Source organism: Anoplolepis gracilipes, chromosome 15 (assembly GCF_047496725.1).
Source record: "Anoplolepis gracilipes chromosome 15, ASM4749672v1, whole genome shotgun sequence".
NCBI classification, from domain to species: domain Eukaryota; kingdom Metazoa; phylum Arthropoda; class Insecta; order Hymenoptera; family Formicidae; genus Anoplolepis; species Anoplolepis gracilipes.
Window position 1 is genome coordinate 5,328,467 of NC_132984.1, and position 26,496 is coordinate 5,354,962.

A 26,496-nucleotide genomic window follows, 5' to 3' on the forward strand; every position below is an offset into this window, starting at 1 on the left:
AATTCAAATCGATAAAATGCCGACAAAGTTTGCCGACTTCTTTTAGAATCACCATATGTACAGGTGTCGCATATTTCATAAGATTTACGTACGAAATCCAGGCACCCTCGACGTGGAAATTTATCTGCTTATTGATCTTTGTCTCGTTTTTTTTATTCATACGCGTAAAAAAAGCTCAGGATATCGCGACCGATCGGAATTTTATCCTCTCTAAGCGATTCAAAAGCGAGAAAAATTAATCTCATGAAACAGAATTCCAACCTGAAAAGCATTCTTCTCGAAAAGTTTATGTGTAATAAGCTTTACAATTATTTCGCAATTAATATCAAATCATTAGTTTAGAATAGCGATTAAGTGTTAATCGTTCTCCTATTTCAAAAGTTTTAATTTTAATTTTATGCAGAACACTTTGCCGAAGTAAACTGGTCTTTTCACACAATCAGACTTTACGCGTGCGTTACGTTATAAAGTGACAAGATTTTTTTTACAAAAGCGTACCTCGGTCCTTGCGAGAAATGTTGGCGAGAGATTTTTCAAGTTAATACTAGTGAAACGTTGGAAGAGGTACAAAACTGGAAACTTGATCGTTGTTACGTTTCACCTGACACAACACGGGACCCCTCTTCTTTTCCATATGGTAATCCGTCGAAATTTAAGGTCGTTGAAGGTCACCTTCGGACATTTAAATGAAAATAGGCAATACCTGAACGAAATGCATAATCTAATATTTCATATCAAACTAAGTAACTTTTTAAACGTTAAATCTTTTTTTTTTTTTTGTTTAAATGATGCAAAAAAAACGGTGTATCATAATCGGTTAAAATGAAAGACAATTGCATCACAAAATAACGAAAAACAAAATAACAATGTTATTGTTAGGAATTGCAGAGAGAACATGTGCGTTTGTAAACACCACACTTGTCCGGAAAAGTTCTGTTTTTATGTGAAAATGTTTAAAAAAAAAATTTTTTTTTATTTACTTCATAAATAATAGTAACACGAGGTATAGCATTAAATATTTTGTAAATTTATACTCAATTAAAAAATATATATAATAATATCTATAAACAGATATATGTAATTCCACAAAATTTTTAAAGTAAACAAACACTTATATAAAATTATACAGACATATTAAATAATGTAATTTTCTCCAATCAAGTTGTTCATATTTTAAATATATTAAAGCCTGCATTTTTTAAATAGAAAAATTGCTTGACATAAAGAATTTTAGAAGTACCTAAAATAAACAGTCATAAAATTCGCAAAAATAAATGAAAATTAAAATCTCGAATTCCCCTGAGATTTTCTCCCTTAAAAAACAAAAAACTTAAAGGGATTAAAAGCGGCAGCAAGATTCGCAGGTTCAAGAATTTCGAAAATTCATAAAGTCACCCAATCTGAAAAGCTAAGTTCGAGGATTTATTTCATAGAGCTTGGGAATTCGAGATCAAAAGCTTTTTTTTGAGAAAGAAAAGGATCTTTTCTTTTCCCGGCCTATCCTTCCGCCCTTTTTCTCACCCCAAGGGATCATTCTAACGTTTCTCATGAAAGTGATGATTGATTTAGGGAGACCGAGAATTTTTGCGCGTTTATATTCCCACAAAAGGGAAGCCTGCGTTTAACCCGAGAGTCGAAACACACGCTTCAATCGCTCGTCACTCTAAAGTTTGATCGCTCCGGGCACTCGCGAACATGCTCGAATGCTCTGAGAGCCTCGTCCCGACGATCAATGCGAGCGCGATTTTGCAAAGCCGCCATTTTCTTTCGCCGAATACCTCTATTTTTTCGTCCAATTATCCAATTTATCCGAGTCGTGAAAAAAAGCAACAACAGATTCTCTCGCCTGTGGATTCTCAAAACTAGCAATCTCTCTTTATTTCTACGAATTAAAAAAATGTATATTTATATATTATACTATTTTCATTATATGCAATTTTATATTATTACATAATTTTTATTTTTCAACGGTATGTACAGTAATTACATTGCCGCCCATGATAATCAATGTAATTAATATTCCTCTCTGTATGAAAGCAAACTCGTTAGAAATTTCAAACTTGTAACAAGACGCGCGAGAAAGGATCTCGCGAACAATCTTAATAATGAAGGCACGAAGAAAGGGTTAATTGCGGTCGCGAGAATGAGGGAAGGGGGTGAAAAAAAGGAGGGAATATCTCGCCCCACGTGGCCGTGCCACCTGGCACGATATTCTCGCGCTCCAACGGAACAAAGTGGTCGGTGATTTATGACGCTGGCAGAACCCACTCGGACCGAGAATAACGCGTCCCGAACCGGTCCCGGACAAATATCCCGCGGGTCAGCAGTCGCGAGTGCGGCTGCCGAATGTAGATATTCGACAGAATGTGAAACCGGGCGCAAAACGCTCTCGCCCATACACGCGTAAAGACATCCAGAAAGAGAGAGAAAGGGCACACAGACACGCATAACCGCACAAAGTTTACCTGTAAAAAAAAAAAAAAAAAAAAAAGAAAAAAAAATAAAGTGCGCCCGGCAATCGATAGCGGACTGTGAGCGACTGTATTTTTTTCCATTTACATTTTATATAGAAAGTGTTGCGAGAAAAAGTTTTCGAATTCGTTTTCAAATCGTCGAATTAGTACCCCTCGACCCCACGTCCTCGAAATCCAACACCTCTCTCGAAGAGAGAGAGAGAAAGGTACCTTCAAATTAATCCCTGCTTTTATTCTACTTCGAGCTTTTAAATCGATTTCTATCACCTGTCGTGTGGATTGGAATGCGGCCTGGAATGTGTACTGGGTGTTCCGTGTTTCTCGCATCTTCAACCAAGCCTTTTTTTTTAGAGAGAGGGTACCTAACTCGCAAAACTTCGGGAAATTTCGTTCCTTATTTTAAAAATTTTATTTTCAAAAAAAACAAAAAAAAAAGAAAAAGAAAATAAAGGAGAAACTATATATCAAGATATGAAGGAAAGAGATTTTTTTTAAATTAAAAGAGAATAGTACTATGTAAAAATAATAATTAAATACTAATTTTAATATATAAAATTAAATATAAATCTTGTTTGAATATAAATATTAATTTTAATACAAATTATTAAACAACAAGTTAAAAAGTAAAAATAAATTTTTATATAAAATTCTGAAGAATCATTTTGGAAAATTTAATTGCAATAAGCAAAATGAAAAATCCAAATCAAGTTTGGCATACCCTGTATATATGTAAGCGAGTATAGATTGGATTTTTCCTTTCAGTTCGAGATCCTATTACTCCTCTGGCTGTTCTTTTATCTCTCTTATCGTAATCCTAGCATTGTTGAATCTGCGGGATCCTCCAAAACTTCATACGTAAAGGATACGATATAAGGCGGGAAAAAATTCTCAAAACGACACACATTAATCTGATGGATGGAAGGAGAGATGAAGTAAATTGGAAGCTTGAAAAGTGTCAAATTGACGCGACAGCCAAAGCGACATTAAGCGGAGATACGACGGCAGAAGAGTGATATCGATTTTCGATCGTCGCTTGTGCAATTATTGGATTTCATCGAAATTTAATTCTCAAATTGGCCTTCCATTAGAAAAACGTCAATATTGCGATTGAGATTATATCTACGAAATATTTAACGTCCATAATATTGCATAATTAATTCGAAAGAATTAAAGTCTGGGATATCGGTATTATAAATCATGTATCATCTTGTTACAAAATTCAAAAAAACATATCAATATTTGAAACAAATCTTTCTCCCAAATTCGAAAAATGATTTTAATTAACCGAACATTTTGAGCGCAGAAAAGACATTAATTTATTTCATCACGATTATTTTTTGGTCAAAAGAAAATGAAATAGAAAGCAATTAATCTCGTTACCTCTTTAAATTTCTTTTCTATTATAATTAAGAAGCCAATCGGAATTAAATTAAAAAATAATCGTAAAAAGAATTTCAACACTTTGTACATTAATTAAGGTCATTATTCTAAAAATCTAGACTTAAAAAAACATCTATACTCCCGATATAACCATAATAATAATAATATAAGTAAATTCCTTCGCTCTTTTCCTACGAAATTGACATATAATTTTTTTTCGAAAAAAAATGGCATAAAAAGATCAAGTGGTTTGATGACACGGCGCGTGAAAAGTTTATCAGATTCTAAAGAGATCGACGGTTAAAGAGAGAAAGTTCCCAGATGAAAGGACAAACAAGGCGCGGAAGCGACGAGTAAATTACGACACGAAAAGCGCGTCGGACTTTCTCGTAATTAGCTTATCGGCGCTGATAACACAGACGGAACTTTCTACGGGGTCGGTTCCGTCTTAATAATACAAAGCTCTAAGCAAGACTAAAACAGAGAGGGGAGGAGGGCGGAGGGGGAGGGGGGAGGAGGGGAAAGGAGGGAGCGCGACATTTCCTCGCCCCCGCCTCTGTTCGCTGTCAAACTCGAACGGCGTGCTTCGCATAACTTTATGAAAGCTCGCTCGAGGTACAGGACGGATTCAAGGCGAACGGATTTTCGCGAAAAGTCATCCGCGGTTCGAATTTCCCTCTCGCGAGATTGCTTTATATTATATAAGAATATATAATACAACGCGATCAAAGATAAATGATTGGTGAAAAGGAAGGAACTATAATAATACTAAAATAATAATTATAAAATGTATATATATATTTAATATAATATTAAATAAATTATTTATTCAATAATATTATATTAAATATATAAATTTACATTCATTTTATATATAGAATTATTTAAATAAACTTTATTGTATTTGTGAAATGTGTTATTAAAAATTTATTATATAAAGTTATATAAAATATTATATAAAATATATAAATTATATTAAATATAAATCAACTTAAATTAACTAAAGTACCTAATAAAAATAGATTCGATTAAATTGACAAATCAAAATTTATATAGAGATCATTGACATTGCATTTAAATTAAACGCCGAAAACCGTGAATTCTCGATGATAAAACACACAATTTTGAATTTAAAGTGATTTGAGCATTCGCTCTAAAAAAAATTTTCACGAATGCTGGAAAAATGTTGTGAAATCGACTATTAAAAAAATAACGTGAAAAAGCAAATTATATATGCGAACATAAATTTTGATTGATTAAAGGTTCGGTTTCATTTTCAATTTCAAACACAAAGCCCAAAACGAAAATCTCTGGTGATATCGGGATCTAATTGTTCCAAATTAATCGATATGACTTTTCTCGCGTTTCGCGATTGACAGTTTTGATTTTACGTAATTGAAAATGAAGAGCTTCTCCCGCGATTTAACCACCTGACGAGTGATAAAAAAAAATTCGCTGATGGATGTGTCATCCACTGAAATGTCGTTAATAAAAGTGGGCGTTTATTTTCGTTTAAACTTTGCCGAGAGAGAAAAAAAAAAAAGAGAGATCCTAATTACAGATACATCTCCTTAGCCATACTGCGGCGAAAATGAGGTGCGCCGTTTAATTTGTTCTGCAATTTTATGCTGCGGAAGCTGTTAGCTTTAACCCTACTTATGCTTAAAAATTTTAAGTTCTCTCTTGGATTTTCTTCGGTAATTTAGATACTTTATAATTCTTTATAATCTTTTATAACTTTCTTTAAAATTTCCTTTCCTTTTTTTTTTTAAAATAGATCTCCTTTCCTTTCAGTTAGCAGATAATGTTAATTACTAATGTGCAATTATGTTAATATATAATAAATAAGACATATATGTATATTATATTGCAGTTTTTCTAATTTTTATCACATTATAAATATTTAATTATTGATTATTATTCGATCATAATTCAACTATTTAAATAAACTTTACAATTTTGTTATAATCTTTTATAACTTCTTTTATATACATTTTTTACGCAATTTTGCAAACAGTCCCCTTCCTTTCAGTTTAATAAATCCTTGAAATTAATAATACGCAACTATGAAATATATAGAACATATATTGGATTATTTCTAATTTTTATCGCGTTATAAATATTTAATTATATTTTCAATTATTATTCAATTATTCAATCATTTAATTAAGTTGTTGGAGTTGTTGCAGTTATTATTCAATTATTATTCGATTATTGTCAATACGCATATAATTATATTTTCAAGTTTTTCACTCGTAGGCGGCCAGCCGTCGCATTATATATATGTATGTACATATATACGAATATACAATAATACATTGTACATAATATTGTTTATCGCAATATGTATACATAATAACGTAATGTTTAGAATAGCGTATATAAATTATAAGCAGATCCTTTCTTTGGTAATAAACGATGCACGTACGCGAATCTCCGGGGGACGGGTGACGGTTTTGCATTAATAAAGCTGCAGAAATATTAGAGATCGCCCGGTATATACATATATATATATAAACCCTATAGTGGATAATCCGGTGGCGTGCATGAATATGCAAGTTTCGGGCGCAGACGATAATTTTGTTCGACACGCAGAGTTGCGTTAATTCCTCCTACTCCTCCGTGCATTAACCGCCAGTCGTTTCGCGTTTCGGGGGATCCCCGATGCACTTTCCTTAGCCCCTCCCCCCTCCTTTCATCTCCCGCGAATGAAATTTGCACGACACTCGTGAAATTTAAATGAACTCATCCCGACAAAGGGAAAGCGCTGGACGATTCAAAGGATAAAACCGTCTGTTTCGTGTACTTTGACCATTTGGCGCGACCAACCTTTTCCCTTTCGAGTATTTAACAAAAAAAAAAAAAAAAAAAAAAATAACTAATCTCTCTTCTAACAAAACTAACTTTGAGGATGAATTAAATCCTAATCTTAATTAAATCTTGGCTTGTTTTCAAAAGATATACATATATCAACGGATGTCTCGTATTAAAAACAAAAAAAAAAAAAAAAGAAGAAAAATGGAAGGTAACTAATTTACTTTGAAATAAACCATAATTTTCCGCCCTCAGTTCTCTTAACCCTTTGAGTCACGAATTTTTCTAATTGTCAGTATTTTATGAAATTTGGTATGTAAGGGTTTCCGGGGTCGCTGATTACGAATCCGTTGTCAGATTTTCAAAATTCAAGATGGCAGACGAAATTTTACTTCCGCCTAATTGGATCCCTATATTAAATTTTGGAAATTAAATTTTTTTTCCTTTAGATTCAGATTCTGCGATCTAAAAAAACTTTCGGAGAAAAAATTTTAAAAAGAATGCAACTGTTACTTTCAATTTAGAACAGAAAATATTGTTTTTTATATATTTTTTATCAAAGAAAGGAGAATTTAACAAAAACAACACGGTGGAAAATTCTAAAAAAATTCTGAAAAATACTTTAGAGCGTACTAAGATTATAAAAAAATTGCCGTATTTATTGTCATAATAGATTAGTAGAAAATGCATTTTTTCGTAAAAAAGTACTAATTTTGACTGTTTGTTTATATATGGTATTTTTGCAATTAACAATTAATGACTGTTCATATTATTTTTGCACTTATTGATGTCCTAGAGACTCTGTAGAAACAAAAAATCCGGTATTTGTTGATAAAAAAGTAGTTAAAACAATAAAAAACTACGAAAAAAAAGATGGGTCTCTGGGTGACCCGCTGTGACTCAAAGGGTTAATATGTTTCCTAATGAGAAATTGTGTATTTACTTCTTTCTCGAGGACAAATAAAAATCACATTGAAATTAAATTCTTCTTGTAAAAATTCTAATAAAAGAGAGAGAAAAAAAAAAAGAATTGTGTACCTCGCAAGAAGGAGAACCGCCGCGCCGCAGAGTAGATTGCAAAAGAGGGGAGAAGTATTTATTACTCATTAATTACTCGCGCGTAAAATGGGGGGTAACCTTTGGCACGCGGGTGGAGTTTTACAACCAAGTTCTGCTCGACAGATTAAAGTTTTCCACGTTCGTCCGTCCATGTTCGTCAGATGTAAAACGATTTATTAACGAAGAGTGGGCGTATCAATTATGGCGTTTGGCAGCTCGCAAAAATAAATAATTAAAAAAAAAAAAAAAAAAAAAAAAAAAGAAGCGTGCATTCGTGTTCAGAGGGACTCGACGCCGAGATTAATTATTAAACGAAGTTTAAAGGTCGGGGACGGCAGGGAGAGGGGGAGGTAGGAGGGGATGATAAAATCGCGCCGGATAACATCGATCTCGAAATAACAGCTTTATATTTGCTATAATATTACGCCACTTCCGCTACGTATCGTCTCGTTCAGAAGAGAGAGAGAGAGAGAGAGAGGGGAAGAGGAACACAGAAAATTTAATATCGAATAGCCCCGAATTGGCCCGAATGCAATCTAGCGAAGATTAAAGGAAAATTGCCACGCCCTTTACGAAGTTTACTTAACAAACTACGCATGCAAATTGGCTTGTCTATCGTTATCGTGCATACCGGCGAACCGACGTATCGATGTCACCTCGATAGTATATGTCATATGCTAAGAAGCCAAGAGACAGTAATGACAGTTTCGAGGCAGCTGATCAATAATTGATTCAATTTTCGCATACGCATATATGAGAGATTATACAGTATAATTTAATATAATTTGGTCAATTTAAAGACGATTTTTCTTCAGGGAAAATATCGAAGGAAGTTAACAATTTTTGATATTATGTATCTTTAATATAATAATATTTAATAATAAAATTATACATCTTTGTGTCAATATTTTATTAAATATTAATTAAAGTCTTAAATCAATATTTATTAAAGTAAACTCCATTCAAAATTAACTGAAAAATGTAACTGTATAAATATTTTAACTCAACAAAGTTTAATTTATGAAAATCCTTCTTTTTCGCTTATAAAAATTATTGACACTCAACTAAAAGTCTACTTCATCATGTAAATGTCAAACTCTAAATCGTGTAAAAAAATTTCTGCTGTGTCACGTATTTTTAGCCAAAATTCCAGGTAAAGAGAATACTTTGGAGATTTATTTTGATGCAATTTTTTCTGAAATAAATTTTTTCATTGTATTTGTTTTCTAAGGCTTTTCACTCATACAAAAGAAAAAAAAAACAAAGCTAAATTTTAAGTATTAGATTTACAAATAACTAAAAATGATTTAAAAAACTGAATAGCGTTCGTTAAAATAAAACTTTTTAATTTTTATAGTATTTTTTCTTTGTTTATCATTAAAATTTAAAGTAAAAAATATTTATTGTACATTCAATATTTTCTTAAGGCATTAAATATATAAACCGAGATATTTATAATTTACAGTGTAAGAGTGTAAAATTATCGAAAAGATTTTTTTTTAAATTCCCTGAATCCTAATAAAATTCCATAAAAATTTCAGGTTTTCCAAGAAATATACACCCTGCTCAACATAAAGAAAAATCATCTTCAAATTAGCCATCTATTTAAAAAAAAAAATTCAGAGCTTTTAGAACACTCTGTATATACATCCCTGACAATTAGCTTTAAAAAAGGAAAGAAATATTTCAAGATTTCGATTAATCTTGCTGTATCATTACATCCCTACAGCGGTGGCATCTCGATATCAAACTCTGTTTAATGCGGGCAACATTCCGCGGTATCCATAAAACATGGCACAAAAACGCACGTCAAGATAATTGAAATTTATGTCTCAGGAAGCCAAGACGCCGCTAATTGAGTCGGGGCTTAATTAGTCGCGCTTCGCACGCGGGCAAGAGAGACTCACCCCCTCCCTGTCGTTTTGCTGCTTCGCAGGATACTTTCCGTTGCCGTCGGTCTATTGCCTCGCCTGGATCTGCCTCGACGTTCTCTTCTGCACCGCGAGCATAATGCACCTGTGCACCATCAGCGTGGACCGTTACCTGAGTCTACGGTACCCCATGAAGTTTGGACGCAACAAGACCAAGAGGCGGGTCACCCTCAAGATCAGTTTCGTCTGGATCCTCAGCATCGCGATCAGTCTGCCTTTGAGCCTCATGTACTCCAAGGTAGGCTCTCTCTGTCAATATTTCTCTTTTTATTTTCCCATTTTTATAGATATATTAATATATAAGATAAAATATAGTCTGATTATATAATAATTATATAATCTAATGACTATTTAATAACTGTCTTCATTAACACTCGTTTAATATATTTACATATCTAAAAATATGATTAGAAAAGATTTAAATAGATGTTTTAATATATTTTAAACAAGTATTAGTTTAATTAATTACAAAGCGAGAAAATCAAGACAGTTATTGATTAAATTATATTACTACTGCTTTCATTTTTTCTATAAAATATTTACAAATTTTCGAATGTCTTTTTAATAGCAGATTCTTCAACCAATTTATAAAGTCAATTTTTTCTTATTGTTAGGGAATCTGTCAAGAATCATCTTTTGCATTGTTTCCACTTTTTTTTCCATCACGTATCTTTGAAATTTAACAAATTAAAATTTTATTAAAATAAACTACACTTGAAATTAATTATAGAATATAGTTTTATTGACTTTTTAAATTTTATTTTAAAATACAATTTATAAAAAACCCTTCTCTTTTATTTTTATTTATCGATGAAAATATTATTTTAACAAAATGCAAGGATATTTCTATAAATTTTAATACTCGTGAAATTGACAGAACCTTTTAGTTTTAGAATCTAAAATTTTTAAATCTTTTAATAGCACAAATTTTTACTCTAAATAAATTTCACTTTTATATCTAAATATTTTATTTTAATTCAAACATTTTTTTTAAAATTAATACAATTAATAAAGACCTTTTATTCTTCAGATATTTTTGACATTTCGAATGTTTAAATTCTCAAAATTCTAAAAGATCTAAAATTTATCCTGAAACTATTTTATCTTCGATTATTTGAATGTCAAAAAAATATGTTAAATACTTTATTCTTTTACTAAACTTCAAATTAAAATTCTATTAAATTAAATTGATTAAAGAATATAGTTTTCATCAATCATTCCACAAAATATAATTTGCAAAAAACCCACCTTTTTCAATCGCCTCTAACTGTCGATGCTTCAATATTTTTGCTAATGAAATTGACCAGGCAATTTATTGTTAAAAAAACAATAGATGATTTTTATATATAATTAATAATTATTAATATTAATAATTAAAAATAAACTATATATCAAATATATATTTTTTTTGTGCCGTGCACAAGTCTCGTTCCACTCGCCACCCCTGTATCTTAAAAAATGAAAACATCTCTAATCCCCGGCGACCCCGAAATGTAATACGGGAATAATTTTTTGCCATTTTCGCACCCCGGGGCGAAAATCTTTCTCAATTTTCCGTAACGATCAAAAGATTGCGGGATTTCTTTGTGTCCGCAAAATCCCGCTCTCGGACACGAAATTCTCGACGGCCGAAAGTTTATCGCCGTTTGCGCGGGAAACGTCGGCCATCGATCATTCGACGGCGAGATAAAAGAAAGAACGGGATGGATTTATGCTGCAACTTGCGAGCACGGTTTTTCATTCGGCGATCTCGTTCCTTAGAAACGCAACATATTTTTCCGATCGCGCGACATTATATGACAATTCATGAGACAAAGCGACGTTAAACATTATAAAACAGCTGATGTGCTTGTTTCGCGTTCCATAAATTCTCCGAACCAGGCTTGTTTGTTATCCAGAGAACTCCGTTTAATTGTTGAAATTTCACTGTCAAATGCAACGAACGTGTGACACGCACATTTCAAAGAATTTCACGCTTTCTCTACTTTTAATATAATTTATTATTTATGTAATAATTTGTTTTTATACAATTTTTTATTATTAAAATATATTTATTTATACATAATTATATTTACATAATTTTCTAATACACTCCATTATTTATTAGTATTATTTTTATTTTTATAATTCAAGTTTTATCCCAAGTAATTATTTGATAGCTCAATTTACTTTTTCTGATGTAAAAGAAATATTTTCCCGTCTTCCCTTTATTGTATGTACATATATACACCCTTTTTCATTATTTTCATTTTAAAAGGTGCGACAGCCACACGTAAAAGTCCGTCGCGTTGGAAAACCAACTAATTACGCGACAATGAAGTAATTATATTCGTCGCCTTTAATTTCTGCGAAACGAAAACGTGACGTGGCGGATTCGGTGGAAAATACGTTTCTCCCGGGAAACGTGACGTGTACACGTCTAACAGGTTATTTTCTTACCCCGAGCGTGTTCATCGTCGTAGAAGCTGGCTGCCTCGGCTTGCGAACTGCTCTTGCAAATGTGCAAACTACTTTCGTTTCTCGCGCGAGCGTGCTAAAGAGAGCGAGGGAGAGGAAGGAGAGTCGAGCATCGCCACAGAACGTTGCATCGACGAGTTTGTCGGACGAGTTTCAGCAACTTTACAGCACCATTTACCAGCGAGTTGCCTTACTTGGGTATTGATCCAAATTTCGCGGCCGCCATATACTCATTCAAAATTCCATCCAACATCCGAAGTGGAAATTTGTCGCCCGACGCGACAAAAATTGTATTCCGTCCTATTGAAACCCACCCTCTCTTGTATCCGCGTCTTACTCCTTTACGCTGACATCATTTACTTCAAGCACTTTAATCCGAGGTTCACACCTGTACTTATGAGAAGGCAATTTGGATAAAAAAATTAATAAATAAATGAATCGCAATTTTTTAATTTGACTAGAGTCTGAATGCTCTTTCAATCTGACGGATTCGTATTTTCAGCGCGAATTTTTTCAAATTGAACGTCAAACTTTGTACGAGCTCTTTTCATAAAATTATAATCACTTTTTCATTGAGAGTCGAAAATTTCTATAAGTCTGTTGATTTTTACCGTAATGTTTGGTTTCGGTCTTTTAAATGAAAACGTTCTTTTAATAAAATGCAAGAATACTTTCTTAATAAAAGTTTTAACATCAACTTTTTAATACTCGTGAAATTGGCAGAAATTAGTTCCAAAATCTAAAATTTTCAAATCTTTTTAGATTTTACAAATAAATTTTAATTTTGTAATTTAAATTTTTATTTAAATTTTTTATAAAAACTCTCAGATTAATGCGATTAATAAAGATTTCTTTGCCTTTCATTCTAGAAATCTTTCTCGAAAATACAATAATTATTATTATTATTATCATTATTATTTCTGGAATTTTTTTATCTTCAATTATAGAGTCTGAAAAATGAATTAAATTCTCCATTTTTTCACATCTTTCTTCTCCACATCTGAGTTTCAATATAAAAAAAAAAAAAAAATTGAACAAGAAAAAGCAAATTTTTAAACCTTTGATTTTTTTTTATTTTTTGAATAAATATTCAGATGAATTTATTTTCAAGATTTGAAAATTTTTATTATTTTAACCGCTCGCAATAAATAACTATTCTTTATTTTTCGACTCCTGAAATCTTTAAATACTCGTTGGCGGGACCTTTTAGCTTCAGAAGCTAATATTTTCTTATATCTTTCAATAGCTCGAACTGTTAAACTCCAAATAAAGGAAGATGGATAAAATAACATGTTTTTGTCTAACAAGTATAATGTAATATTATACGTGTAATCTCGTTTGGGTCGCTGAATACAATATGATAGTTTTATTTGCCCAAGTCCATAAAAAAGATGGTAAAATTTTGTCCTAAAAAGGTCGAAAACATTTTTCTCGGCCCTTTTACGATTGGATGGGAAAACCTTTGCTCTCAAACGATTTATGTTCATTTATTCCACGGATTTAGATAAATAAAACTGATATTTTTTTGTATCTCGCATATCTTATTTAGCAGTTTAGTTTCAGAAACTGAGAAGCTTTTTTACGATTAGATGAATAAATTTCACCTTCGAACAACCTTGAACCATTATTAATTTTTGACCTTAGATTTTCCATGGATAAATAAAAATCTGATATAAAATATTAAAGAACGTACACATCCTGGAACTTCCATTTAAACTCGGAATAGATACCTATTCTTCATTCTTCGGTGTCTGAATTCTTTATATAAGTTCTTCGGGAAAGCTGACATATACAAAAGTGTTTAAATCCCGGAACTTTTTCATCCCCTCGATTTCGTGGGCGAATCCCTGAGAATCCCACGGTCTCTCGATTTCCCGCGGCTTAAATCCTGACGTGGAAAATTAAAGAAAGCCGGTTGACGTCTTTGCCAACCCGTCCTCTACCTACCTACCTCGATTCCCCTCGAGACGTCACGTCACGGGTGTTATTGACGTGACGTCGAGCGGAATTCGCACGTGCGGCGGATGTACACGTGCGTGGGCCATAATCTTGCAACGAGAGAACGTCCATCTCTCCCTTTCATCCCCCTTCATCTCCCATCCAGTATCCTGTACTTGTGGTAGTCACCGAGATGGACGTTATGACCTACGCTCGATCATCACGACCGCCAACAGCGGAAGCGGAATACGAGCTGACCATTAACAGACGACGGAGACTGAAAGCGGAAGCGTATTTCAAGGAAGATTCATGTCTATACTGTTGGGGGTGACCCGCGAGTCCCGCGTCAAAGTTTAACGACGAGCGCGATGACTTATGGAGAGTGTTGTCTGCCGGAAACTTTACACTGACTTTCGAGATAAAGCGCTCAAATGGACGTGTAAGAATGACTCTGCGAGGATTGTCTCCGGGAGTGTAACTTATTAATAAATGATTTGTAGGAAACACAGCAACCGTTGCTACAGGAGAGCGTCGATAATCTCCATTTACGCACTTAAAAGGCGATAAATCTTGCAAGAGAACAAGCTTCCTGAAACATATTTTTAATAAAAATTAATGCAAAAGAAGTATTTTAAATATTAAAATAGAAAGGGCAAAATGTTTCATAAATATTTCTACTTATTATTCTATAAATAATTAAATTCACGAGCTTCATTAATTTTCTTCTCTTTTAATTGAGAGAATATAAAAGGAAAATAATAACACATATTTTTTATGAAATAATTTCATTAGAATTTACAACATATTTTATTATAAGATACGTGTTAATATTAGCCAAAATTTAAATAGAAATATATGAAATTATAAAGAAAGATTACAATTATTTCGATAAAAATCTAATTTATTATTAACACTAATTATAAATTTTTAATTTATAATTCATAAAAAAATAACAAAATTCATGAAAAAGGAGAGCATTAATTTATTTACAATCATTGTGCAATCAGTGTAAAAATTATGTTTTACATCTTTCGTTTTTTCCTTTTAATTCATTCTAACGAAAATTAATCTATCGTAGAACAATAGATTAAAAAGAAGATATTTCTATCTATATAATTCGATATAAAGAACTAAAATCGCAAGCGATCGATTAATTTGTCTTTTTTATTCGTCGCTTAGAGATCTAATTAAAGGATTACAAGGTGAACAACACTGATAACACCAATAAATCTGACGCAACGCTTTTATTGGAGCTCGCAGAATATTTCACTGACCAGGTGGACACGCACAAGAGAGAGAGAGAGAGAGAGAGAGAGGAAGAAAACTGCGACAGTATTGAATAAAAAAAAGCAGACGCGAGGATATTAACGAAAAGTGACGACAAGCGTATCGCGATTTTATCGCGATGACGAATGACAGATGTCAGAGATGACAGAAGGGGCCAATGCGTGTTTTCGACCCTTAATCCTCGGTGTACTCGAAAGGTTCGGGCGGATCGGCCTCTTTCTCCTCCTCCGGCTTCGGTCCAAAAGCTGAAACAAATCGAAAGTGCTCAGACAAACGCCCTTCCCAGCATACTCTCTCGGTTCCTCTTGTTTTTGTAGCAATTTTACTTATAAAGTAATTAAAATATTTACTCTTCAAATAATATTAAGAATACAGTATGAATTATTAATAAAATATTGTAAAAAATACTCTTTACAAGCTTTGAAAAATTAATTGTATATACATTATACGTAAAAAATTATGTGTAAAAAAATGTATAATTAAATTTTTTTTCATCTTTCCAATCTCTTCCTCCTTCCTCTATAAATTTATCATTATTAAATATAAAATAAAATCTTTATAAAATATAATCAAAATAAAATATCAAATATAATCAAATAACAAATATAATTAAAATATTTCAAAAAAATTTTGTCTTATTCCTTTTTCTGTCTATTATAAATATATATACAATATACACTACAAATTAAAAACACCAACCTTCCCTTCCCTTTTCAAAATCAATTTATAAAAAAATAATTTTGACTAATAAATTTAAGATAATATTATTTACCGGCGACGGGCTTAACGAGCTCTTCATCCGTGTCGGGCTGCAGATGCTTGACCATGACGATGCCGCCGATCTGAATATCCTTAACGGGAACGTAAGGGCTGCCCTCGAACAATTGGATGACCTTCAATTGCTGACGCAGAACTCGCGCGGGATTCTGGAGGACTTCCACTAGGTCGAAGTTGGGGTCAGACTCCTTCTTCTCCTTCTCATCGTCCTTACTTCCCTTCTTCTCAATCTTCTCCTTGGACTCTTTAGCCTCCTTCTCGTCCTTCTTCTTGTCATCCTTCTCCTTCGAGGACGATGCGGCTTCTTTCACCTCGTGAAGCTCCTTCGTCTCCGAGGGCGGATCCTGCAATATGTTTTTAGATTTTTCCTTGTCAGCAATCTATTATCCTGTCTTTTTCGTGTATTTGCCATGCAAAACTCCGCGTTTACCATCGAGTCCCGAAAATAGGAAGGAAATGGATTATCGACGTTTGGTTCTTCTTTGACAAGAAGACGGAACTGTTTTTGGGCAAAGGATTTTATTCTTGCTTTATCAAAGTTGGATCTTCTAACTTGAGGCTCGTACTGATGTATATTTAAGAGATGAAAATGTACTCAACATATGTTCGCAGATGCATCACACAACGTAAACAAAAAAGCTCGAGATGTATAAAGACAATACTAGATAAAGATTTAAACGCGATTCGCTCGCAAATATTTACATAAAAATTTCAGAAACATGAAACGTTGAAAGTTGTACAATCGAACATTCGAGAATATATTTTTTTCAAAAGTTCATTATAGAATTGATAGATGAAAACTCTTGCAGGAATTTAAATTATCAAAAAGAATGTAAACATTAAAACTAAAAAAAAAAAAAAAATTCGTAAAAATTTAAAATATCAAAATCCTAAAAGCCAAGGATATGAAAAGTTATGAATCTAAAATTCGTAAAATTTAAAAATATATTTCAATTATTTGTATCAAAATCAGATCTTAAAAATCAAATTTTTAGGACACTCAGCTGGAAATATTCGAGAAAGAAAAATAATCACACATGATAATTTTTATAACAACTATTTTTAATGAATATTAATTTATAATATCGATCAAATATTAATGCTTTTCTCTGAAATATAAAAAAAGCGTATCAATGTTTTATTTGTGACAAAAAAAAATTTACTAAAAAAAACTCTTTTCAAAAAATTCCCAAAATTATCCTCGCTATTTTTTCTCGAGTAAAAATCCGACTGACACTTCGACATGGTTCGTCAACTCACCACTTCCATCTTCTCGTGCGAGTCTCTGGCCTTCCTCTCGGACTCGCGCCTCCTGGCGCGAGCCGCGATGCTGAGGACGGCGGTGGTGACCTTCTCCCGTTCTTCCCTCTTCTTCTCCTCGAGGGGTGCAGGATAAGCGTACATGCTCGGCCTGGCGTCCGATCTGATCTTCAGCTTGGGCATCTTCAACTGAGCATTGAGGGCGATCAAACACGTGGGTGTGAACGCCAGAGCCAGACAATGCGCCAGCGGAAACCAGTACCAATACTGAGTGAACACCAGGGCACCGACTACCGCCAGCATATTCGTGTGTCCTGTCCGCGACTGTAGCGATACCGTCACGTTACGACCGCCTAAGGAAAAAAAAAACAGAAAACCTACTCGTACTTAGAGTCCTAAAAATCAGCGCTCCATCCCCACCACTGTCATCTTGCACTGAAATAGGAAAGCTTCCTACCTTCAACCTCTTCTATCAATAGGAAAAAGATATAGCTGGTACTTATCTTCCTTCTCATTGATTCTCGTTTTTTAATAAAAAAAAAAAAAAAAAACTGAGCATTCCAATATGATATAGAGTTCGGCCAGCTCAAACGTCATTTAACCCAACATCGTTCTATCTTTGTTATTTATTGAAAATTGAACAAAGATAGAGCACGATCAATCAGGAAACAAGTTCTTTCTCCTCTGACATTTGAAATTTTATTCGTATCCCGTTCTTGTGCCATAACCTTCGTTTTATGGACAAATCGGAATTTTATATAAAAACAAAATTGTAAATATAGAAATCCAAAAATTCGAAAATGTATCGAAAATTTCAGTTTCGAGAAATCAAAATTGCTTCGCAAAAATTGACAGATGCAAAAGAGCAAACACTCTGGGAAAATTCCATAGAGCCAGAATTGTTTTCACAGACTCAGAATCTCCTAAATGTACGATTCATTTTAAAATTCATATTCATAAATGCACTTACAATTCATACTGAAGTGTTATTCCTCACCCCATTACAATAATAGAGTAAAATTTAAAGAAGAAAATGCAGGATGACATAATTAGCGATTTTAATTTCAGCGAGAAATCAAGGTGGTCGAAGAATACGTAATTAAAACTAAAAAACCCCACGGATTATCAACGTGCAAGAAATTCTGAAAGGGATTTTACAGGACTTATAAATCGGAATTTTATATAAAAACAAAATTGTAAATATAGAAATCCAAAAATTCGAAAATGTATCGAAAATTTCAGTTTCGAGAAATCAAAATTGCTTCGCAAAAATTGACAGGTGCAAAAGAGCAAACACTCTGGAAAAATTCCATAGAGCCAGAATTGTTTTCACAGACTCAGAATCTCCTAAATGTACGATTCATTTTAAAATTCATATTCATAAATGCACTTACAATTCATACTGAAGTGTTATTCCTCACCCCATTACAATAATAGAGTAAAATTTAAAGAAGAAAATGCAGGATGACATAATTAGCGATTTTAATTTCAGCGAGAAATCAAGGTGGTCGAAGAATACGTAATTAAAACTAAAAAACCCCACGGATTATCAACGTGCAAGAAATTCTGAAAGGGATTTTACAGGACTTATAAATCGGAATTTTATATAAAAACAAAATTGTAAATATAGAAATCCAAAAATTCGAAAATGTATCAAAAATTTCAGTTTCAAGAAATCAAAATTGCTTCGCAAAAATTGACAGATGCAAAAGAGCAAACACTCTGGAAAAATTCCATAGAGCCAGAATTGTTTTCACAGACTCAGAATCTCCTAAATGTACGATTCATTTTAAAATTCATATTCATAAATGCACTTACAATTCATACTGAAGTGTTTATTCCTCACCCCATTACAATAATAGAGTAAAATTTAAAGAAGAAAATGCAGGATGACATAATTAGCGATTTTAATTTCAGCGAGAAATCAAGGTGGTCGAAGAATACGTAACTAAAACTAAAAAACCCCACGGATTATCAACGTGCAAGAAATTCTGAAAGGGATTTTACAGGACTTACCGGCATCAATAATTCCTTGCGCCAAAATGGCTCCGAACTTGGCCATCACGTCTTCGTGTTTGTCTACGATGACCTTAGCATATAAAGCTCTGAAATCCTTGACCCGAGGACACGTCGACTCCGTTTGCTGGATCAGGATCATAGCGGAGGCGATCAATGCGCCCTGTCTGACAAAGTTCACAGGATCGTTGGTCATCGGATCCAGCAAGGCGATTGCTTCCTTTAGACCAGTTCCCGCGCAGGCAATCCCCAATGCCATCGCCGCGCCATATCTTACATGCGGATTGTAACTTTCCGCTAAAAGGGATACCACACTGGGACATTGTTCCGGAGTCCTGAAACAAGTGAAAATCGTTTAATGTTTGCATTTCTCTTAGTTTGTGCATTTGTATTTGATGTGTCGCTATTAAAAAACGACAAACGACATTACAATTTAAATCAATTAATTAATTATTTAAATACTTAAGTATTAAACAATTTTTTTGTATTTGTTTATACAATAATATTGATAATAATTACATAAATATTAAAATTATAAATATAAATTCACTATAAGTTTCGATCTTTCGACTTTGGGGTTCTTCTTAGTACAACATAAAATAATATAAATGTTTATTATGATAAATTACATAACTGACAGATTACGTAAACAAAAAAATAATCCCACTATAATGATAAATAATAAATGATTAACGGAATTAACACCTTAATAATAAGATCAAAGAAATAAAAAGTAAAAAATAATTCTTTAAAATACTGTTTAATTGAAAAATACTGTGTAATTGAAACTTTAAAAATAAAAGAAATGCGCGAAAGGATGTGGGGAAAAAAAAGAGATCAAAAAAGTCTTATTTTCGTCGCACTTTCGGATGTTCTTGTGGAACAAATGCACTAAAAGGCGAGAAAAATAAAAGATTAAAAGCGTCCATTATTTTTCTTGTCTTTTAGTGCTTTTGTTTCACTTTCGGATTATTGCTGTGGATTTTGACTGCTTTGTCTTTCTCTCTTCCTTTTAGTTTTTTACGTTTTATTTGAATCATTCAGCTCGTGCTTTTTACACATTTATTTTATTTTTAGATGTACCATATAAAATACGAAAATACGTATGTACTGAATAATTTTTTTTCAATGTTGTTAAAGAGAAGAATAAAAATTTATATTTAATTGATTAATATCGTCAATCAGCTTATATATATATATATTTGATAAATAGAATTATTTTATAATTTGGAATCACATAAATTTTATAAAATCCTCAGCATCTCATTTGTTTTTGGATTGTCCATAGAAAAGAAAAACATTTGTCATTTAAAAAAAAGAACTTGATTAATTATTAAATTTGACGGACCTCTCTATGAATATTTTATAAATATAATATGCTACGTTTAGGACGGTTTAGAAATTAATTAATAGAATAATTGATTATTATAATTAATTTAATAACGTCCAAGAGAGAAAGCACACGTTTAGCAAATTCATATGCAAATTAATATATGTATAAACATTAATTACATCAGATATTATACATTCTCCGGTCCTGTTACAGGAGGACGATTCGGTATTGGTTGACGGTGCCTGCCAGATTCCCGATCCCCTCTATAAATTAATCGGTAGCATAATCTGCTTCTACATCCCACTGGGCGTGATGCTATTAACGTACGCACTGACGGTGAGATTACTAGCGGAGCAACAACAGAACATCGGTGGAAAAGGAGCAGGTTGGTCATCTGGATGGTTGGGTGCACCTCAGGGTGCACCTCAGGGTGCATCTCCCGCGGCAGGTTCGTGTATTGTCACGTACACTAGCCTGTTCCCCCATCTCCCCCCCCCCAAACTCCCAAAATCGATCCTGAATCGCTTCCATATATTTAATTTCCTTTATGCATTCATGCAATTTTGTTGCATTTTGAAAATACATTTATAATTTAATCTTTTTTATTTATTTATTTTTTAATTTAATTCGTTTTTCTTAAATTATTGAAAAATCGAAATTTAAATTCCTGGGTCAAGATTTTACTTTTACGTTGAAGTATGTTGTCATTGATTGTCTGAGAATACATTAAAGCTTGAAAATTTCGCGATCAAAATATTTAAAGAATTTTCAATCTTTCAAACTTTTTTTTACCGAAATTCTCGATGCTTCGGCAGAAAAAAAAATCGCTACCTTTTTGGAATTTTAATTAAATAACAAATGGTCGAAAAATATTTGTTTCCTTTCATCTCCACTCTTAATCATGCCACAAAATCACTTTCATCCGCTTTTTTTCTCGCCCATTTAATAGCGATAAAAAATTAAAAAATTGTTACGCCTCTAAAAATGTTTATACCAATTTATCAATTTTTCGCCCATTTTTCTCTCGCACATAAAAATGCACACACATAAAATTGTATAACATAGAAAAAAATTTAAATATAAAACTAGAGAGGAAATAAAACAAATCTTAATAGAACATGCCAATACACAGCGATATATCCTTCTCGTCATCAATTTTTTCTATTTTACTCCTCATTCAATTTTCTACTTTATTCCTCGTTTTGTCCAACAAATTCTTCCGCGCGACAATATTTCCCAGTTTTCCCCGGGGACACACGACAGTTTATGCGAAAATGAGCGGCGCAGAAAGTGAGAGAGAGAGACAGCTACATGCGATTCTCTCTCTCTCTCTCTTTTTTTTTTTTGGAGTCCAATAAAAATTATTTATTCCGATTTATCGAAAGCCCGCAGCTTCAAAGGGAAACTCGTGTTGCGGTCTCTCATAAACGTTTCCCCGGGAATATCGGGGACAAAAGGGGAGAGAGGGGGAAACGCAAATTCGTCCTCCTTAACAAAGCGCTCTCGTGGGAGAATGCGCTTCCTTCTCTCGTTCTCTTCTCTCCGTTCCACCTTCAGCGGAGGTTTTGCCGGAAGCCATCGCGCGTCTGTACTGTCGCTTTGATTTTACCCCGGCAAATCTCCGATTACCGCGCAACAAACGGAATTTGCATACCAACTTCATGCCAGAATGCGCCCCGTCATTTTATCCGGCGCATCGCGCAATTATTGCGCTTTAAAGGGCGCTTCTCGATTAGGAGTGAATTTCAAAATGGAAAAGTCGCGCAAGGTTTATCTTACACAGGGTGTCTGTGCAAATCTTGTAAAAAAAAAAAAAAAATTCTGATCTTCCAGATATTTTCGTTTAAAATCCCCTCCCCCCTCACCCCCAAATTAGATAAAGAGAATATTTGAAAAATAAAAATTTGTCATTAAAACAACAATTTTTAACTTTCATAATATTTTGAATTTTCTGTCGCTAAAAATTAAAATAATATATACCGCCTATTCAATATTTATTATATTAATTATTGTATGTTATTATTAATATTATTGTTACAATATTAATTATTACATAACATTATATATTATTATTAATACTATTATTAATTCATATCATTATTAATTGATTTTATTAAGATATTAAATATATATAAACAAAGATATATATATATATATATATATATAATTATAATACATTTTGTAAACATTTAAAATTCACAACTTGGCCTATCGAAGAGTAAAAATTGTCAGAAAATTTTTGGTTTAATTCTCAAAAAATTCCCTGAGAATTCCAGATTCTTCAGGGAGTAGACGTCCTATTACAGTTATCGTGAAAAATTAAAAAAGTCACGAATAAGAACAGCTTGAAATCTTTTTTCTTAAAATTTTACTTTAACAAACTCTCGAAGCTATTCGGGAATTTATACCGGAATATCAAGCAAATACACTTGCTAATTGCGATAAATTATTTTTCCCATCTATTTTCGCGAATCCCGGTCGTGTTGCAACTAGCTAGCCATTATCGTATAAATAATTCGGGCGCGCAACGTCGGGGATGCATGGGTCGCTCGCATGATTAATGGCGTCGACGTCGGTTGGTCCTTTTTTTTTTTCTTTTTTTCGTCCTTTTTCCACGACAGGATCGATGGGCCTCTGTTCTGGAAGCACTCCCCGACAAGAAATTTCGCCGGCACGTCAGCGGAAGCTCGCCGACGTCCAAGGTATGCAAATGCCGGATATTATGCAAAGAGCTCGGATGCGACACAGTATGCTAAGAAAGTCGTGTCCGGTCAATATGAAAATTAATCGATAGCTCGACGGCGCGAGATTTTTACACCGAGCACATTAATATTCCGGGCAGGATTGAAAGATTTTCAGAACACGACGTAGGGTCGCGTCCCTCGAGCGTCTCGTTACAAGCCGAGAATTTATATATCGACGAACACTTGAGTATTCCGATAATTTAAAAGGAGGAAGAAAAAAAGAAAAATTTTTTAATTGGATTATTTCCGAGCTATGTAAAATAAGGAATAAATCGTTTGCATTCCTAAAGACTCAATCTCAATATTTGCCTCCAACATTGTTAATCCCCCCGATTCGAAGATTGCGTGACGCGAGAAGCTCCTTTGAACTTTTTAAAATTATAAAGGAAGACTAAAATATATATACATTCGATCTCTCTCCTTCAATAAAAAATAAATTCGAGCGTTTTTCCTCGATATTTATTTAATTCATTTAATTCATTTATCTATTTAATTTTTATCTCCAATCACTAAAACATAATAAAATATTATCTCCAATCAAATAAAATCCCACACATTCTCCAATAAAAAAAAAAAAACACCAAAATCCTCTTTTCTCTTTCCAAAAAAAAAATCGAATAAATCATTAATAGCAGTGACAATTTTGACAGGACTCGATCGGCGAGGCACCTGGAAGAAGTACCTTCTGAACAAGAGCTCGGGCGGTAGCGGCGGGACACCACAACAGACTTCCGGCACGTCGACCGATACCGAGCTGACCACCCTTGACACCCACGAGCTCTGGCTACCGGAAAGCGAGCCGCCACCCTCGGCCATGTCCGCCCTTCACGCCTTCGGCGCGGAGATGCTCAAGCTGTCGAGAGGCCTCGAGGGTATGGCTGGCAGTCCCGGTAGTCAGACCTCCCAGAGATCGACGCCTCAGCATCAACAACAGCAGCAGCAACAGCTGCTGCAGTTGCAGCAACACGGTCCGTCGCCCCGCAGATGCAGCTTCCGCAACGGGTATGCCGAGTCAGATATGTGTTTGCGAATCGCAAATCATTCTGTAAACTCATTTCGTAGCCTATCATATTGGATGTTTTGTCATTTGTCATCATGTGTCATTTATAAATTTAAATATAAGAGAGAAGAAGAGTCTACAATATGTATATAATTTGAATAAATGAAGGTCAGTCAGTATTAATTGAAAAATGTATCAACTAAAGATATAGAACATAAAAATTAGGAAAAAAAATATAAAAAACAGATTAATATAAAAGAAATAAAAATGTAATATAGTCTAGTATATTTTATAATTTTCATTTCTAATTCACATCTAAAAAAGTACTTCATAAAGTATCTTTTTCTTTAAAAAAAGTAATTTCTTTGGAAAATTTATTAAACATTAAAGATTTTTTTTTTATTTTCTGCAAGCTCGTCTCGTAGCCTATCATATTGAATGTTTTATCATTTGTCATAATGTATCATTTATAGATTTAAATATAATATAGGAGAGTCGGAATGCTAATTAAAAAATGTATAAATTAATAATCTTCTATATAATTTTTTTTTTATATTTCTACATAATTTTTATTTCTAATTCATTTATGAAATATTTCATAAAATATCTTTCTTTTTTCAAAAAGATAATTTTTTAGAAACAAATAATTTATTAAAAAGTTTTGTAAACTTGTTTCGTATTTTGTCATTTGTTATAATGTGTCATTTATTTTATATATAATATAAGGGAGAAAGAAGAGATTTCCATGCATACGTAATTTAAATAAATTAAGGATAAACAGGCAGAGAGTACTAATTGAAAAGTGTATAAATTAAAAATATAAAATATAAGAATTAGCAAAAGAAATATAAAAACCGGATTTTATAATAATAAGAAATAAAAATGTAATATTCCATATTATATTTCTATGATTATCATTTTTAATTCATCTGTGAAAAAATATAAAGTATCCTTTTCTTTAAAAAAAAAATGATTCTTTTAGATAATTTATTATAAAATAAAAATTTTTAGAGAATAATTTGAAAAAAAAATGTATTAAAAAATATTTTCATGTTTAATTCATCTATGAAAAAATATAAAGTACCCTTTTTTTCTTAAGAAAGATAATTTTTAGAGGATTTATTGAAAAATAATTTTTTAAAAATTAATTAAAAAACATTTTTTCTGTTTCTTTGTGTGAACCTTGTGTTATCCTTTATGTTAAAGAAATCGTAATTTTCTTTCTGATATTGTAATACTACTATATTATTTTATGCAAAATACGTATGCACGACAATCCGTCCCGGTGTAATTTTGCAAAGAGGGAATTTCTAAGCTCGTCTGGATTTCGCAGCGAATGCTTTCGCAATTATTAACGACATATCCATCGCGTCGGGACCCGCGGGCTCTCAAAACACGCCATTGTGTCTGACGTCGGCGTGTTTCCGCAACGGCAATACGACAGCACGAATTTACGTCATTTTGTCACCCCGGTGTTCGCTAACTATCACAAGACGCGGTTACTCTCGCGTCGAGACAACCCACGTGGCAGCCGAGGAGTTTCCCCGAGAATTTGTGTCACCTTATGTAACTCGGGATTCGCGGGAGAATTTTAGCGGAAAAACTGTCCCGTTAAATTCCATATTCGTTCTCGTAATCTAAATAATTACAGCGTTAAATCAGTGTTCGTCCCTCGATCTTTCAATCCAAGTCTCCCTCCTCTGTTGAAAAAATATCTTCTCAAAGTTTCCCTTCTAAAAATCTAACCCTGCATCTCCGCCTGGCCATTTCCTCCCGATATCTCTATTAACAACATTCCGAGAGATAGTATTTTTAAAAAGATTTTCCAGGAACACGCCAGACGGCTTTCGGAGATTCTTGAAACCCAATATTTGCCACTCGTTTTTCCGCCGCGATCTTCATTTTGTTAAAATATTTCTCTCGATATTATTATATTAAAAAGTATTTTAAATGAAAAAGAAAATTTTTATTTCCACATTATTAATTCACAATTAATTATGCGTAAAGAATTTAATTAACATTTATA

General features: G+C 32.9%; 2 protein-coding genes across 7 annotated transcripts in view; one reads left to right on the forward strand and one right to left on the reverse strand.

The window, feature by feature from the left end:
• 5-ht2b (5-hydroxytryptamine receptor 2B) overlaps positions 1-26,496 on the forward strand; it is a 56,830-nt gene that overhangs the window by 21,307 nt on the left and 9,027 nt on the right. For 5 of the 6 annotated variants that reach the window (XM_072907682.1, XM_072907683.1, XM_072907681.1 and 2 more), the window contains exons 3-5: positions 9,664-9,896; positions 20,940-21,174; positions 24,121-24,472. In XM_072907682.1, the coding sequence (XP_072763783.1) occupies positions 9,664-9,896; positions 20,940-21,174; positions 24,121-24,472 (820 nt within the window). The remainder of the gene's footprint in view (positions 1-9,663; positions 9,897-20,939; positions 21,175-24,120; positions 24,473-26,496) is intronic. The other variant, XM_072907685.1, reaches the window with a different exon arrangement.
• Rpn2 (Regulatory particle non-ATPase 2) overlaps positions 15,261-26,496 on the reverse strand; it is a 51,985-nt gene continuing 40,749 nt past the window's right edge. Inside the window, exons 11-14 of the mRNA XM_072907680.1 lie at positions 19,394-19,728; positions 17,378-17,730; positions 16,113-16,461; positions 15,261-15,585 (exon numbers count right to left, since the gene is read on the reverse strand). Of these exons, the coding sequence (XP_072763781.1) occupies positions 15,515-15,585; positions 16,113-16,461; positions 17,378-17,730; positions 19,394-19,728 (1,108 nt within the window). The 3' untranslated portion in view covers positions 15,261-15,514. The remainder of the gene's footprint in view (positions 15,586-16,112; positions 16,462-17,377; positions 17,731-19,393; positions 19,729-26,496) is intronic.